At 38.1% G+C, this 18,446-nt stretch overlaps 1 protein-coding gene across 2 annotated transcripts in view; it reads left to right on the forward strand.

The window, feature by feature from the left end:
• The first annotated feature begins 862 nt into the window (after window positions 1-862).
• Window positions 863-18,446, forward strand: part of KAT2B (lysine acetyltransferase 2B) — a 28,481-nt gene continuing 10,897 nt past the window's right edge. For both annotated transcript variants that reach the window (XM_027639311.1, XM_027639312.1), the window contains exons 1-10: window positions 863-887; window positions 2,499-2,644; window positions 3,139-3,228; window positions 4,972-5,153; window positions 7,472-7,663; window positions 10,149-10,255; window positions 10,943-11,068; window positions 12,450-12,586; window positions 13,989-14,197; window positions 16,443-16,569. In XM_027639311.1, the coding sequence (XP_027495112.1) occupies window positions 863-887; window positions 2,499-2,644; window positions 3,139-3,228; window positions 4,972-5,153; window positions 7,472-7,663; window positions 10,149-10,255; window positions 10,943-11,068; window positions 12,450-12,586; window positions 13,989-14,197; window positions 16,443-16,569 (1,341 nt within the window). The remainder of the gene's footprint in view (window positions 888-2,498; window positions 2,645-3,138; window positions 3,229-4,971; window positions 5,154-7,471; window positions 7,664-10,148; window positions 10,256-10,942; window positions 11,069-12,449; window positions 12,587-13,988; window positions 14,198-16,442; window positions 16,570-18,446) is intronic.

Genomic DNA, 18,446 nt, shown 5'->3' on the forward strand with positions numbered 1-18,446 from the left:
GTGTGGTTTGATCTTCAAGACAGTGCAGGTTTTAGTGCATAAATCTATTTAATGGTGTGTATTAATTTCTAGTCTACTTACCTACAACTTGTATTCATCTCTTTGGTGCTCAGCCCCACAACTTGGCTCAATGTGGTTGTTTTAATGAATATTTCTTTTATTTGGGTGATATGTTATGTCGCTGTGAAGTGGTGACTGAATTGGGTGCTGGGAGAATTCACTTCCTGCCAGCCTCAAGACCAGGTGTTGTGTAGTTAGAGACTCTTTTCTCTTTTATATTTGATTGGTTTTCCTGTGTTACAGAGTTTATTTTCTATTGGTAAGCATTTTCAGTCTTGAAAAGTTTAAAAACTTTAATATGCTAATACTTTGTATACACATTCAGCCCCTTTTTTTCCCCAGCACTACCTTCAGTTCCTGCTATGCACCTCCATGAGCATATTTGGGTATTTCTTGGTTTGTCTGTCCAATATACATTGCTTTTGAGATAGACTTTGGACACATTCCTCCTTTTTCACTGTTCCGAATACATACATTGCAGTACTTGCTTATTGAATTTCCAGGTCTTCATATCAGTGCAGACCCTTGCTACTTCTACTTGTTTCCTCTGCATGCTGTAGCAATCTATACATGTGATATTTGAATTTTTTTTCAGGCATGATAGCAGCTGAGGAAGGGTGTACCAGCTGGGCAGTGCATGTGACTGGGACTGTGTAACTCTAGACAAGAGTAATGCAGTATTTGATGTCATTGTTCTAAAACTTTGATTTTAACAGAAGGTTTACTAATGGCCACAGAATTCGGAAATGGGCTGTGAACATCTGAAAACACAATAGTTTGTTGGGCTGATGTACAAACAGTGATGTCTCTATGGGAAATGGTAACAGGTACTAAATACGTGCTGTTAATACACTTACTGTACTTTTAAATTCACAGTAGGGGTAATAATTGTCTGGTTTAATAAAATGTTTAAACATGGCCACTAAGTAGTCAAGGTTCAGTATTGTTATGGATACTGCATAGAAATGGCTTCTTGTGGTGATGTTTTATTCATTTGTTAGTAGATGCAAAGTTTCTTTAGAATGTTATCAGTTTCTAATGCAAAGCTCATCTAGGAGGCTAGTAATTACTTTTAAAAGATCAGAACAGACAACTTGGAATATTAACCCTTCATACCTGTCTCAAGGACAGAAATTAAATCATTTTATTCTGCCTAGAATGCTGAATATTTGTCCTTAAAGGAAGCTCATGATAACCATCCCCCTAAGATACTGTATTATAAATGCTCAATTAAGTGGAAACAATTGCTGGTATCTTTTTCATGTTCTGAACTATGGTGTACTTGAAGCTGAACAAATTTTTTGAATTTAAATGTTTTGGTGTCATACTAAACTTCTGAGAACAAACCATCTTTTTTGGGTAGCTAATAAATATGATCGTTTTCAAGTCAGGTGTTATTTTTCCTCACTACCTCCCCAGCTGAGGACTCAGATTTCTGATGAAAAGATATGCTGTTAAATCTTAAAAAGTAAATATTGATAAAATTCATTAAAATTCATTAAAATATAGAAATGCTAATGCCCAAAAAGAAATGCCCAAACTCTAAAGTTATTTTCCCTTTCTTTGTAACATATTTTGTTGTCCTTTCAGAGGAAAGCATATGCATACCATGTACATTGGCCAAGAGTCACCAAAGATCTTGTTGCTTTTTGTAATGCAAATATCTTCTTTCTGGGATTTGACCTCTTGTTTTACATTGCCTTCTCTCTTCCTGGGGCCAGTTGTTCAAACCAACTTGAACTGAATGCCCTGTTTTACATGTAGAAACCTCAAGCTTTTGAAAATTACAGATGAGGAGCTGTATTTACCTTTGGAGATGATAAAAGGGAGTTTGTCACTTGGAAATTACAATAAATGTAAAGATGCTCTTTTGTAAACTTCCAAACAAATGAGCACTGTACAGTCTGCAAAATCTCTGTTAATGTATTGTGCACAAAGCATAGTTTGATCTTACGTCATATGAAAGTAAGAGACTTAGCCAATAATTTTGTTTTCCAGGCCGATTTTTGGCGCTGATTTTTTTTTTACTCTTCACAGAGTGTCGTGCTACTTGCACCTGGATTGCCTAATTTATGGGAATTATGGATTTATTTTCTTTAGTCAAGAAACCTTGTCTCAAAGGGACAAAAATGTATGTAGTTATATAATGCAACATATTAATACAAGCACGACTTGTGTGGTCAGCTTTAAGTGTTAACAGATATCATTCCAAGCATTCATTCCTCTGCTGTGGAAATTACCACCACTGGACAGCCTTTACAAATTGCTTCGATGTGACACATGTTTCAGTTACCTCTGATAAGATGTTCTGTTTAAATAGGTCATTACAGGATCAGTGCCTTTAAGGTTATGGCTTTGTTTGAGATCTCCTGGGGAATACTTGTGTTATTGGTTCTCTCAGTAGGCTCTTAACAAGTTTGAGTTTTTATTTTGTTTAGCTGCTCATGTTTCTCACCTGGAGAATGTGTCTGAAGAAGAAATGAATAGGCTTCTGGGCATTGTATTGGATGTGGAGTATCTGTTCACCTGTGTCCACAAAGAAGAAGATGCAGACACCAAGCAAGTTTATTTCTACCTGTTCAAAGTAAGCTGAACTTCTGTCTTCTTGGATTTTTCACTCTCTCACACATAAGCCAATTTCACTCATACATGGATTGACTTTATCTGATGGGACATTTTTTCACTTGGGTGAGGCTCTACTGAGTAGAGCAGTGTGGGCTGGACATTCTGGTACTTGAAGTGTATTGATTCTTATTCCAAAAGTCATCCAGATGATAGAGGAACTGACCCTGAGTCCCATCTATAAACTGCACAACTTTCTTTACTTACATAAAATAAAGTCAGTTAATATCAAAGCTAACTTAGCTGCCTACATTTCCTCAGAGAAGCCTCTTGTGTGCATTTCAAAGAAGGCGAATTAACAGTGAAGTTTAGTAATCACAAATTCAGATGACTAAACAAGTAGATATGTAGCCAAGAGATTTACAACACTGCTCGAGGTGTGTTATGCACTTGTGACTTCCATTGACTCTGTGTATGCAAATATACTAATTTTTAAAAAATCTCTGTTTTAAACAGCTTTTGAGGAAGTGCATTTTACAAATGGGAAAACCTGTAGTAGAAGGATCTTTGGAAAGTCCTCCATTTGAGAAACCTAGCATTGAACAGGTAAAGAGTCAAGATGTGGGTTTGGTTTCTGTGGTGGTCTTTTTTTTTGTTTTCGGGGTTGTTTTGTTTTTATTTGTTTGTTTTTTAATTTTTTTATTTACTTTTTATTATTTGATGAGGGGTTGGGAGTTTGGGGATTTTTTTGTTGGATTTTTCTTTTTTTTTTTTTGGTAAATGTATGCACTGGTTTTGAAAACAGGGCATTTTAGACACTTTGCAAAAGTTTCTATGTATTGCTTAGGACAAATGGGGGACTATAGGAGACTTCTACTGATTCTCCTTTAGTGTTGGCACAATAGTTACATTATTTGACTTCTCTCATCATTCATCTTATGCTTTAATGAAACTGACTTTTTTGTGAGTTCAGAAAATTAACTTGAAATGCTACTTTTATGTGGGCACTTCTAATGTTTCTTTGTTTCAAGTGATGAAAAATGCTGTTGAAGTTTTGAAATCCAATATTAAAATGACACTTGCCTTCTGTAAATCAAGGAAAATGTTACAATCCAATTCAGTGAGATCATAGCCTTCTCTTTCAAAGGGTACACAACAAATAAGCAAAGCCAAAACCAAAGAATAACTGAGGCTTTTGTAACTCACAATGGATAAAGAACATATGACAAATTCAGTTTTTCATGAAGTGAGCTCCCAAGAATGCACTTTTGGCAGACAAGTGGGCCTATTAGCTCCAGTGAGACTATGCAGTGGCTCACATACCTTGCTGAAACCCGAGCTCAATGTTTTCCCATCAGTGAATGAATGGATGCTCTATTCTTAAACAGGGTATTTTAAATGTGAGGACTGTTATGCGTAGTAATTATTTCTTACAGCTGTCACTTCTTATAATTTAGAAAATCAAACCACTTTATTGCTGAATTTCTGAGAAGTCTTCACCTGAAGTTCTTCTTTAGGTTATATGAGGGTATATAATCTCCATATACTCTTAGTCCTTAAAATACACTATTAAAAAGGTGTATATAATAAAAATTATGCAATATAATTTTTTGTCACCTTCTTTTTACTGTTTGCTCAATTTGCCTAAGAAAATAAAGCATAGAGATAAAAGAGTAATTCTTACAGTTTATTTGAAATAATTTTTTTTTAAAATAGACCAGTATTTTCGATTCTGTTTTTAGCAGCTCAGCAACTCAATCAAACGAAATTATTTGCTAAGCACAGGTGTTATAATTGATTTATAATATATTGCAGCACTTTTAGTCACATATTTTAACTATGTTCAGTAGATTTTTCTTTAAAGTGGGCATTATCCAAGGTACAATGAGGAGACATGCTTCTGAAGTAGTGTCGCTTCTTGAAGAAGTAATATGATGTGTAGAGACAAACTTAAGTAGAAGTCCACAAGCCCTACTCTATTGAAAAGTAGGTAGAGAGTTTTGTAGGTGATACTTGATTTACGGAGCATATAGAAGAAAGTCTGCCAGAACTTTCTCTGTTCCCTGACTTTGAGAAGCAAGGAAAAATAAAGAATTTTCTTTTCTACCTTTACGTCAGCTGCTGGAGATGGATTACATAAAAATATCTGTGTGTACCTGCTGCTGTGTACACAGGAACCAGCCTGTGGCAGCTACATAAGTAACTGAGCAAGGAGTTCATGGTCTCTAATATTTTTCTTTCCCATGTAATGCAAGTTCAGGGTTAATAAACATAAAGTGAGGAATATTTGAGGATTCTCCTACAAAAATTATGGCTAAATAGTTAAACTGGATTTTCTTCCTTCTAAAGGGTGTGAATAATTTCGTGCAGTACAAATTTAGCCACTTACCTTCGAAGGAAAGACAAACAATAGTGGAACTGGCTAAAATGTTTCTGAACCGCATTAACTACTGGCACCTGGAGACACCTTCTCAGCGAAGACTACGATCACCCAATGACGATATCGCAGGCTATAAAGTGAATTATACCAGGTAACACTGCTTTTGCTTGTTACAAGTCTTCCTCACAAATAGGGCATGTACAACTTTCAGGAATATACCAGTTGTTTTGTGCCATGGATGTACCTTGTGAGTATTTTGCAGTCGTGGAGTTTACATGAAAACCTGAGGATTTTAATGAGAGTACATCTGTTTCACATGCAACCTTGCGTTTTGAGAGGTGTGCTTTATCAGCCAGCAACAGGGAGTAGAGGCTGTGAACATCTGCTGGAGATGGATTACATAAAAATATTACATAAAAACAATGGTTTTGCATGTTCTGTGTTTGCAAAGTGCTCTTGGTCTTCATAAGATGTGAGCCATATCTAAGATCCCTATTTGTTATTCAGCTTAAAAAAGAAAAAGAAGATAACATTAAGCATTGTAAAGCATCACTGTTTGAAACCAAATCACAGAGGAGTTGAAAGATCAAAATAATTTTGCAAGTACTTGAATGCTGACTGGGGAGTAGATATTATTCGGTTCCTTAAAATGGTAGTTCTTGTTATGACCTTTTAATACATTGTTAGGATTCAAAGGAATAACTTAGTCACTGGGGGAAGAAGAGCTAGAATAAAAAACCGTGTCTCTTTTAATTTTCTTTTTCTCACAACGGTAGTGCAGTGCCTTTTTCAGTTAGCGTAGTCACAGCAGCTAAGTGCAGGCAGCAGTTAGCTCACCTCTGTCAGCACCCTGGTTACCAGGAACTGCTGGGGACTCTTTTCTTGGCTGAGGATGAGCACCACCTTCTGACTGCTTTCCTGATGGCCTTTCCTCTGACACACTTCGGCTCCATGAAGGTGAACAGCAAACCCTGGTGTGAGTTGAGGCTGTGGCTAGTGATACAGCAGACTGTGCTGTGTCTGTGCCTGACTGGGATGCTCTCATGACTTGTCACCTTAAATAACTACCTGGCATAATGGACAGTTACAATCCATGGGGCTCCTAAGACCATGTTTGGTGGGTGTTTGACCTCTATTTGTTTGTGATAACAGATATCAGCCAGAGTTGGTAGGAGCTAACTTTTATTGGGAATCAATAGCTAATTGGCTCTGGTCAGTGGCTTTTGTTGTTAATAATTTTGTCACTTGTCATTTCGCAAACCCACCTGCCCACAGTCCCTAAGGTTCCCTCCGACCCAAAGTGCCGTCTCTTCCCATCGGATCTAACCTGTCATTGTAGGCTTCTTTCCTCTGTGCTGCTTGAAGCATTACTCAGGGTGCTGCTGTGCACCATGGGCACACCTCCTGAATTTTTGTAGTCACTGACTTCACTGGAAAACCTGAGGATCTGAATGAAACCGTATCAGAATTTCACATGCATCCTTGTGTTTTGAGAGATGTTCTTTATCAACCAAGCACAGGGAGTAGAGGTCTGTTAACAGCTCTATCTCACAACTCTTTTGCAACTCATGTTTGCAAAGATTAAGGAACAAGAGTTTGGGAGACCATTTTGAGACAGGATGTACTTTGGATCTGGGTGAGGATCCATGTAGGATCCAACACAGTCTGTTTGCATCCAGTTCTTAACATTTGCTTGTCATTGCTGGAGCTTTCATTATGGTTGTGATCTGAGTCTGCTACAGCACCAGATACCAATGACTGTTCACTTATACACAGATATTGAAATCTCATTGTAAGATTAACAGATATTGTGACCTACATAGGCAGTGTACTCCTGAATTATCTCTTCAGTACCGTGGTCCCTTTTCCAAGAAGAGAAACATGACATGCTATAATTTTCGTATATATTGCTTAATGCAAAACTCATTATGGAGGGAGATACTGGTAATGAAAGAGTAACAAGTCAGGGTGTGATGGGAAGAAGAAAACTGGTGGGAAACCCATACAGAAGTCCAGTCAGTTTAGCATGGAGCTAGTTAAAAGTGTCACCCCTTTTGCCTCTGTGTGGAGAAACATAGAAGTTTTAAGAGGGGAAAACAGGCCATACTTAAGGGTCTTTAGAATCAGAGGCAGGGGATGTGGGAGGCTGAATGAATAAGCTAAGATGTGGAGAGAATCCCTGACATCAACATGAATTTTCTGTAATCTATGATTATTTTCTGGAACAAGAACACTTTGTAGAAACTAGACTGCAGAGAAAAAGAATATATGGTGACTTAAAACTACTTGTGTGTCATTTCTTTAAAATACTGGGCAATATACATACTGCTTAATTTTGTCCAACCATGCTGTAGAACTGATTTATACAGTCATATAGCTCTCAACTGAGTTATAAATGATGTAGATAGTGGTTTTATTGCACTAAGTCTTATGTTAGATGGTGATAATTATCTTTTTTCCTTTTTACAGGTGGCTTTGTTATTGCAATGTCCCTCAGTTCTGTGACAGCCTACCTAGGTATGAAACCACCCAGGTTTTTGGTAGGACCTTGCTTCGCTCTGTTTTCACTGTCATGAGGCGGCAACTGCTGGAGCAGGCCAGGCAAGAGAAAGACAAGCTTCCTCAAGAAAAACGAACACTAATCCTCACTCATTTTCCAAAGTAAGGGGTCACAGTGTACCTGCATTCAAAGTTAACCATAACTTTGTTGTGGAAAGCGGAAAATTACCTGCGGTTTAAAATAATTTCTCTTTTTGTTCAGTTACAAGTAGATACTGCAGCTTTATTTACTGCCATAGCTTGAACTAGTGTATTTTATGTACAGAAACCTCTTGCTTTGCTTTGGGTACTTTAGGCTTTACTTTATGAAAAGGAATATTCATCTTGCTGGTGGATTGTGCTTTTTGCCTATTAAGCAGGTATTACTGGTCAATTACTTTCTTTTTCTGTAGTCTTTGGGAACAATGTAGGTCCAGATCTCCAAAAACATATACTCACTTCTGCTTTAGTGAAGGAGCAGTAAAAAAGAGAGTGTTGTACAGGAGTTGATAAACACCTAAGAATTTCAGTTTAATTCAACATTGTAATAGGGAACAAAGTAGTCACCCCATGCCCAGAAGAGATGGGTTTATTTGACAAAGAAGAGAGGAGTCAGTGCAAAACTGCACCAGTGAATCCTAAACTCATAAATTTTGTATTGACTACCTGTTCTGCTACTGGAATGTTGACAACTCTCTCTCACAATTAAGCAACAATAATTACACATTGGGGAATGTGGGAGAATGACTTGTCTCAAAACATGCTCAACATTGACAGTCCTTAATTTCAAACGTTTTACTGGTGATAAAGAGGGGAGGTAGTGGTGACGGGATCATTCATTGTAATCTTCCAGTTAAAATACTGTATCCTTATATCTTTATTTTGTGAGGGTGGCTTGGCTCTCTAGGTCATACTTGAAAAACCTGTCCCTCCTAAGAACAAATAAACTGAACCTCGGGAGACCTGGTGGCACTGATGCTATGCAAGCTACTGTGTTGGGCTGCAAGTTGGCTTAGTGCTCAACATGAGCTTTCCAAAGCTGAGTAGAGCCAGGGTTTGTTGCTTCTACTGTTATTAATAGCACATTTTACCGCTTTGAAAGACCTACACTGTCTCTGGGGTAGACTGTTATGGATACAGGAATGTTTGTATGTATCTTAGAAAAGGATCCTGACTTGATCCTGAAATAGGTATAAAGAAGGATTTAACATGACACTGACGCAAGGAGCAGATTTGTGGAGGATGTAGGTGTGCATATGCCCCTGTTTTCAGTGCCTTTTACGCCCTTTTACAGCAATTTGAAAAGCATTATTATTCACTGCAGTTCCTTTTGATATTCTACTGGGGAAAAAAGAAAGACAAGCACTATTTGCAGATGATCTGTGAGAAATATGAATAACATTTTAAATCTTTTATGGGCTGTACTTGTGTGAAGCATTTTTCTCTCTGCTGGCATTATGCTGAGTGAACCCTGCAGAGATGCTGATTCTCAGGGCATGGAGCCTGGCATTGGCACAGGCTCCCATCTGCCCCAGACTCTCCTTTCTGGGCAAAGGAAGTACCCACTAGTTACGTCTGCGTACCTAGGAGTTAGTCACTAACGGGGCTGAAGGCAGAGCCTCTGTACTGCCTATAAATGTAGCTTTGGCTAAAGTTTAATTTGTCCTTCTGCTCTGTCACAGATGGTCGGTCAGGTCACTGTTACAAACCTTTTTAGCCATTGTCAGCTGTATAATCAGCAGCAAACACAGCTCATTGCCTAGGTATAGCTGTTCTATATATACAATACAAGAGCCCGACTTGATCCTGAAAATCCTTATCCTGTTCAAGAAAGTCTTACTCAACAGTCCTTTTGGTTTCAGCTAGTTTCTATACATGTAGATGACTCTAGGGAGTAAAAATGTGCCATGTCAACTTCTGCTCTGAAAACTCCTTTTGTGGAACATAGAATAAGAAGCTGTCTTGCTTCTGAGAGGGAATTGATGTATCCCGAGAAGGCGAGTGTGCTGGATCATCTGACCTGTGGAATTTCTCTCATATAGTAATGCCAAGAGATGTTTAAAATTGTGCATTTTCTGTAACTGTACCAAAGTAAGGTTAAAAATACTGTTATGCAAGCACAAACATGCAATTGAATGTTACAATAGGACACTTAAAAGATTGAAAAGATTGAAAATATCTTCCTAAGAGCATTGTTAATAACTAAGACTTGGATTTTATAAATCTGTAAGAGGCAGAAAGCAAGTACATCTGGAAAACACTGGTTTATCCATACATATTTTTTCATCATTGTATAACATTAGTCAGCTTATAGCTTTCTTAATGCAGTTTTGTTCGTAAAAGTAGTTTGTAACTGTTTCTTTCTGCATTTGCAAATTAGATAAATCTTACTTATAATCAAAGATAAATTCTTATAAGTGAAAGTACTCTACCAAATTAAGATACTTAATGTCTACTCTGGCTTGTGATTTTGTGTGTGTTCTTTTTTTGAAAGAATTGGCTATTTACTGACTCAGTAAATATTTTTAATTTAAAAGTGTTGCAAGTTCTTATTTTGAAAAAGAACCTGTTTTGATTGATCCTATATTTCACCTGGGTTTGTGCCTAGGTTTCTGTCTATGCTGGAAGAAGAAGTGTACAGCCAGAATTCTCCCATTTGGGATCAGGATTTCATGGTGTCTAGTTCCCGAACTGGCCAGCTAGGAATCCAGACAGGTAATTTACATTTAGTGGTGGGTAATGCAAATGAAACTCGGATAATTTCAGATTAGTGGAGTTTCTTTTTTTTTTTGTGTGTGTGTTTTTTTTTTCTGGGTGGGGGTGGGTGGGATTTTTTTGTTTGTTTGTTTCTTTTGTTTTGTGTTTTTTTTTATTTTCTAATATTAGAGAGAGATATGTTAGTCAGTGGCCTTTTAAAATAATAGTTTCACCCTCTTAACTGGTGAAACAAGTCCCTTTATGGAGTGTGATTTATCCAGCCAGTCTTTGAATGCTGTTAAAGTGGACAGCTGAAGCTGAATGATGAGATTTTGCTTTTCAATAAACCCCTACAAAAAGCCCTTTCATGAAGTTAAATGCCAGCAGGCTTGGCAGGTATGTGAAGGAAGTTTGTTTTCTTAGCTTCTGCTCAGCACTGCAAAATAATAAATCCTGATGTTTGCAATCTCTGTTATCCAGCAGTCCCTCATTAGATAGAAGTTAGGTTAGAAAAACACACTGAGATAAAGCTTTAATGTCTCTGCTTGCGAACTGGTGGCATTGCTCTGTTGCACAATGCTAATTTTTACTTTTCGAGTGAAGGTAGATGTGAAGGTGGATCCAACTTTGTGATAGTCCTTCAGTCAGCACCATAATGGGTTCCATGTCCTGAATTTTTTGTGTTTATCTTTTATGTCATTGCAGTTATCAGTCCACCTCCTGTTGCAAGATCTGTTGCATACAGTACAAGTCCTTCATCATTGGAGCAACCCAACAGTGGGAATATGAGTCCAGCTTGCAAAGTTTCTTCTGCTCTTGACCCAAACTTAGGTAATGGGCAGGGAGACTTGCTTTTTTTTGGCTTCTGTTGTATTACTGGTAGTTGCAGTGTATGGTAACCTTTGCCTTCACTCTGCAATAGCAAACTTGAGATGTTTTTGATGAAAGATGTACACACACATACTTTTTCTCCAGTATGGTTAATGTTCAACTAGCAGAAAAGGCAACTGTATTTGGAAAAAGAAATTTGTTTAAATTAAATTAAAATGGGGAAAGGTCTGCTAGTGTCAGAGGTTTTTGAAAAAGACTTTACTTGGAGTACATCTATTATACTGAGAAAAGGTTTCATTTAAATAATGACACAGTAGAAGGGACCATCACATTTGGTTTTTTATTCTTTCAAGGTACTGGAAGTGCCTACATTTGAGCAGTAAAGAAAAGCATAAACACATCAACAAGGTTAAATTTAAAACCTGAATGAGGTCAGGTAATAAAAAAAAAAGGCTTGGAAGGAAAAAAGTTGGTGAATGCATAATTTCTCCTAATAAATCCTTTTTCAAACACCTCAGAATTAATGAGCCTGTCAAGAGAGTTTGTAGGTCAAAGAGATTATCCTAAGCTTATATAAAATGAGTCCTCAAAGAAGTGGAAAGACCTAAATTAATTCTTAGCCTGCATTCACTCCAGAGGAATTTAAGGCATCTCCTATCTGCAACTTTCTTTAAGGCCATTTCTCAACTTGTCCCTCAGAAGTGGGAATGAGTAGCATAATGAGTGGGGTAATGCTGAGGTAGCAGCTGGCTCTATCTGCTACTGTACCTCTGTTAGTCCTTGGTGGACTTTTCTTTCATGATTTTTAACTAGTTGCTTTTGCTATAGTACATATTTCTCTACAGTTAGTAGGGCGGTTAATAATTAACATGATATATTTTGATTTGGAAACTTTATATGGAATTTTTTAGTCAAATTTGTATGATGCATCAGAGGGTACATGCTGCCTGGTTTACAAAATGGGTGAAAGAGATATATAATGGATACTTAGTTCCCTTGAATCCTAAAATGGGGATTTCATGTTATGTGGAAATATGCACTACAATTTGTGTATTGAGCATTGACCTTCCAAGACAGCAGCACAGAGGTTCCATGAAGAGGATTTTGAATCAAATAGTTTCACGGAGGTGTAGGAAAAGGAGAGGTACATTCATCCTGCTTCATGCTAATATTCCAGTGCAAAGCCAAAATCGAGCAGTGATAAATATTGTTCAGATTTCATTTATTTCTCTTTCTCCCTTTCTATGGGGATTAAAGAAAAAAAAAAACCCAACTCCAAAACTTGCATACAAACTAAAAAATATAACAGAAGTGCTAGACTTCATAGTGCTAGTCTGTGACAGTTTGGTGGTTTCTAATCTGTCCTAGTTTTGTTTTATAGGGGAAAAGAGAAAAAATAATGAACCCTATTCTGTGGAGGATTCCAAAAGACCAAGGGTTGTAGGAGATATTCCTATTGAGTTAATCAACGAAGTAATGTCAACAATTACAGATCCTGCAGCAATGCTTGGACCAGAGGTGAGAAATATATATACTTGGTGTTGAAAATGGTCTGTTTGTAAACAGTTTGTTTTTAGTAAATATTCCACATGGATAGAGGATGATAAGCTGCAAATCCTGTCAAGAAAAATAGACTTTGAAAGGGTATGATTATGTGAACAAAAAATATTTGTGTGAAATACATCATTAACATGAAGAATAGTTCTACAATTTTTTAATGCAGTGTGTATGGCTAGCAAGAAGACTTGGAAACTAGTGATACTAAAAAAGTAGACCCCAGGTTATCTTGCAAGGTATTTTTATTACAGAATGGGTCCAGAGTATGCTTTTAATTGTTAATATAATAGATATAGCTCATAAGACAAGGTTAAATGGGGTTCAAATATTGCAGCAGAATGAAAGATCCAAAGTAAAACCTCTGGTTAGAGCCACTAGTTAACTAGTGCAGAAACCGATCTAAACAGTTATTTACTCTGTCTTCCCCAGTTGCTCTTTTCTCTGTTGGAACAGAAAAACAAACAGAATTGCGGAATTGTGCCATGGTACAGAATTGCAAACTTCTTTTTTTTTTCTTGGCTGGCTTTTCCCCCTTCTGTTCCCTCTGCCAGGCTATGTTTTGCCAGCAGCTCATTTGCCAAGGTTTAGCTAGAAACTGCTGAAGATTTGGAACCACCTACATTTCTTATTCAAACTATGTACTGTGACTGATGGCTCTGCATACTGTAAATGCAGTGCCAGCCTGGCTGTTGAGTCTGGCAGTGACTAGAAACCCAGCAGCCAAACTTTTCTCTAAAAAGTAAACAGTATGTGCATGCAGAGATGTTTTGGCATTGTAAAATGATCTTGAAAAAAATAAGTTAAATAAATGTTCTGTATTAATTTAATCTGTATTCAAGTATATGAATGCAATTGCTAGATGTAACAACAAATTCTGTAGGAATTAAAATGTTCTTTTTAGGCTCTTACAATAGTGGTAGAGATAGTGGAAAGCACTACTAAATGAAAATAACATGACTTTTCCTATACCAGCATTAAAATGTGTGATTTCCAGTATGCATAGGCAGATTCACTACTCTTGCCCAAGCTGGCTGAGGCTAAAGAAAATATGACTCAGTGGCATAGGCTTTAACTGGATGAGTGCTGTCCCTCAAGAGCTTTGGGACTTGTTGAGTCCTAACCATTGCAGGTGTTACCTAGCCTTTACCAATATAAGTTCAAATAGGCCTTTATAGACTGTAATGTAGACTTATAAATGGCTTATTTGATGGTGACACTTATGCAAAGGTGCATTCCAAAGGCAGTCATTGGTAGCTCTGTTGGAAAAAAAGAGTGGGTTTTATTTGTTTGTTCATTAAGGCTGTTCTATCAGAGGATGTGAAACCTCAAAAATTTAATTTTGTTCCTCTTTGGTGTGGTACAGACCAACTTCCTCTCAGCACACTCGGCCCGGGATGAGGCAGCAAGGCTGGAGGAGCGCAGAGGGGTGATTGAATTCCATGTGGTTGGCAATTCCCTGAACCAGAAGCCCAACAAGAAGATCATGATGTGGCTGGTTGGTTTGCAGAATGTGTTTTCCCATCAGCTGCCTCGAATGCCGAAGGAATACATCACACGCTTGGTCTTTGATCCGTGAGTATCCTTGGAGAGGCGTTTGGTGGGTGAGGCAGAGAGAGCCTGGTGCTCTTTGCAGGCAGTGGTGTAGGAAGGGGCCAGCAGAGGTGGCATGGAGGCAGCCATAGCTGACCTCATAGCTTCTGGTCAGCCTAGTTGGATTGTACCCAAATACTATCTTGATGGCTATATTAATGCCAAACGGTTTCTTTTTCATAAAATTGTGGTGGGTTGACCCTGGCTGGATGCCAGATGCCCACCAAACCTGCTCTGTCACTCCCCTCCTTAGCAGGACGGGGCAGGGAAAATACAACAAAAGGTTCTTGAGTAGAGATAAGGACAGGGAGAGATTACTTACTCGCTGATTACTGTCACAGGCAAAACAGACTCAGCTTGGGGAAATTAGGTAGTTTAATTTTTTACAAATCAGATCAGAATTGGATAATGAGAAAATAATACCTAAATCTTAAAATACCTTCCCCCCAATCCTTCCTTCTTTCCAGGCTTAGTTTCATTCATGATTTTCTCTACCTCCTCCCCCAGGAAGCACAGGGGGATAGGGAATGGGGGCTGCAGTCACTTCATCACACATTGTCTCTGCTGCTCCTTCTTCCACAGGCAGGACTCCTCACACACTTTCCCTGCTACAGCATGGGCTCCTTCCCATGACAGACAGTCCTCCATGAACTTCTCGAACAGGGGTCCTTCCCAGAGGCTGCAGTTCTTCATGAACTGCTGTAGCAGTTTCACCTTCCGTGGTGAAAACCATGGTGAGGCAGACTGTCCCCCTGCAGCCCGTGGAGGAGCTGCATATTGGAGCATGTGGATGCCCAAAAGAAGGCTATGACCCTGTGGGAAGCCCACACTGGAGCAGGCTCCAGGCAGGTCCTGTGGCCCTGTGGAGAGAGGTGCCCACACTAGAGCAGGTTTGATAATGGGACTTGTGACCCCATGGAAAGGGGATGCTAGGATGGTTTGTGAAGAACTGTAGCCTAGGGGAGGAAGCCCACACTGGAGCAGGGGAAGAACTCCTCTCCCTGACGACAAAGCAACAACATAGACAACACGTGATGAACTGACTGTAACCCCCATTCCCCGTGCCCCTGTGCCTCTGGGGGGACGAAGTTGGAGGATTGGGAAGGAGGAGGGGTGGGGGGAAGACGATTTTAGAATTTGCTTTACTTCTCATTATCCTGCTATGATTTTAATTGGTAATAAATTCAACTTATTTCCTGAAGGTGAGTCTGTTTGGCCTGTGATAGTAACTGGTGAGTGATCTCTCCCTGCCCTTATCTCAACTCATGAGCCTTTCATTATATTTTCTCTCCTCTGTGCAGTTTAGGGGAGTGATAGAGAGGCTTTGGTGGTCACCTGTCATCCAGCCAGGGTCAAACCACAACAGAAGCTCTAGCTACTACATTGCTGCTGTTATTCCACAACTAAAAAGCACTCAAATAAGTATAGGAAGAAGAATAATACATAAAATATATGTATAAACCTCCTTCATGCATTCTTCAAACTAACTTCTTTGACAGAGGCTTGCTGTTGGTACTAGCTTTCCTCCCAAAAATATCTTCTGTAAATTTACTGTATTTTTTATAGAATTTATATGATACGTCTTGAATAATCTAAAGAAAGATGCTGTGTAAATCTTTTCACACCTTGAAGATTACACTAAAATTCTTTATCCTTGACACAAGAGTTCAGACTGCACCTCATTACAACTTCCCTGGCAGTACAACAGAAAAGGATATTTTTTCTGGTCTTGATTCTGCTGGGAGTGGGTGATTCGAAATAGGAAATGTCATCTCTTGCTTCATCAGCTGCATTTGAAACGGGTAGCTTAGGTAAACAGAATGTGTGCAAGGAAACAGGAATCCCTTAGAAAGGACTTGCTGTACTGTAACTCCATTAATTTCTAATTTACTCAGGGTAAAATCATCCTGAGTGCTGCACAGTGGCATAACTGTCATCAATGGATTCAATAAAAGCAACACAACTTTTATTTATTGGATATTACCCTAGTATATCAGAGTACTTGGCAAGGCCAGGACTTTGCTTCATGATGATGACCTTTATAGTAAATTCAAAGCATGATGTTAAAATAACAACTCCTCTGTAGATACAAGTGGCTAACTTGAGGCATATGCAATTGCATTAGCACTGTGAAAAGAAGTGAATCAAGTTTCTGAGAAAAGGTAGGTAATGGCACTTTATGTACTATGTGATTGAATTAAAGCGATTGTTATTTTTGTCTACTCAGGAAACACAAAACTCTTGCATTAATAAAAGATGGTCGTGTTATTGGTGGTATCTGCTTCCGGATGTTCCCTTCCCAAGGATTTACGGAGATTGTCTTCTGTGCTGTGACTTCCAATGAGCAAGTCAAGGTAAAAATAATTCCCTATTTGAGTTTATTAAATGCATTCCCTACTGCGTGTGTTCCTAATTTGTTAGTCACATTGAATATTCTCTTGAGTTCCCAGAGAGAAAGAGTTTGAAAGATAAAGTGATTCTGAATATAACACACAAAAACTAAACAAATGTGCAGATTTAGAATCATCATTGTAATAGTAGGAGCAGCTGTAATTAATTAATTAAATAAAATCTTTCTCAACACAGCAATAGTTGGTCAGTCGTTTCCCATTCTTGGACTGTTCACTCCTCTGTCTCCAGTAGTCGTGTCTCTGTGTAGTGTAACACCTCATGGTTTACTGAAATAGGTATTACTTGTATGCGACATTATCATGTTAAATCACTTTGTGATATTAAATGACTTCAATCAAAATAAGATATATTAAAAAAAAGGTAGAGTTTTGCATCTCAAAATAAGCACAGGGTCCCTTCTATGCACGCTTTTTGGAGTTAATTTTACAGAATGTTCTCAGAATGTTGAGAATTAGCATCTATGTTGGAAAAATACAGAGCACTATGAATACATATTCCTATAGAGATTCCTCCAGCTTTTTCGGTAACTACAGGTAGATCAATCAACTATGGCCATTTGGTTCAGTATTTTGCCTTTAGATGGTGCTGTAGCTTCATGATTTTCAGTAGAAGCAGTGAAAGCTGAGATGTGAGTTAATTCAGTTTGTAACAGCTAACATGCAGAAATTGTACACCCTGGTGTGAAAGGGTAACATAGTGGGATTGAAAGCCTGTGACAACTGTTAGTACTCGGGTTATATTTAATTTTATTCAACTCTGATGTTAAAGAGGAACATTCCCCTACACTTAGCAGTGGCCTGTCATAAAAATATCCGAAGTGTTTTAGCAAATGCAAACCCTAACAATATATGCTTAACTGCACTGCACAGATGAGGCTGCCAAAGGTGTGTTGTGATTTTCTGGGAATAATGTTTTAAAATCAAAGAGCAGATAATTCTGACCCATCTGACTGCCCCTGAGGTTGCATAATGCACAGTTTATTCTTTTACTCTCTGTGTGCCTCCCTGTATCAGTTGACTATTTCTGAAAATGTGCCTTCCCAACTTTCTATCTAAGTAAGGTGACCCCTCTCAGTAGGTAACTGAGAAAAAAATAAATGGTCACACATTCCCTCTGCCTAGTCTTGGGAAAATTAAATTCCTATTTTAATTCAGTTTGAGGCTGGCATAAGAAATATAGGAACTGTTTTCCCATATAAGTTCAATTGTTTTTGTGATCGTTTGATCCTATGTTGCAAAATTATTTTAAATTTTACTGTTTCCTTTTATGATTGTTTTATTTGGCTATTACCATGTTTGGGGATACTAAATAGTAAATTAGATCAGAAGTTTGTATTTTCTAATTTATTTTTCTGGCTTATGTACATGAATAAAAATTTCCCCAGTTTTCAAGAATTGAGTACCCAAAACAAATCCATGTATATTTCTTTAAGCATCCATCAGCATACCTGATGATAAAATTGGAACATATTCAGGAACAAAACACTATTATGGGCTTTCCTGTCTATTTTACATTTCTTCATTTCACAGCAGAAGGGGAAGGCTATAGCTTGCTTGGTAATGTGAATAAATGGAACCTTTTGTTTACTTTGGGGTTGAATGAAAATGGAAATCATGCTTGTGTGTAGTCAGAAGGCATAGCTATTTATTTGATTGTGGACTCAATAATTTTCTGCTGCTTATTATGGTAATTCTTTCACTGTTCCCTTTTATGCCTTATGATAAGTTTAGATTATAAATCCTTTGAGGCAGAGGCTGTTCTGCTACAGGTGCACAGACTACTGGAATAATTTCAGTATTGCTGCTGCTTTGCAGTTTTG

This window comes from Corapipo altera, unplaced genomic scaffold (genome assembly GCF_003945725.1).
Source record: "Corapipo altera isolate COAL_440 unplaced genomic scaffold, ASM394572v1 44, whole genome shotgun sequence".
Classification (NCBI taxonomy): domain Eukaryota; kingdom Metazoa; phylum Chordata; class Aves; order Passeriformes; family Pipridae; genus Corapipo; species Corapipo altera.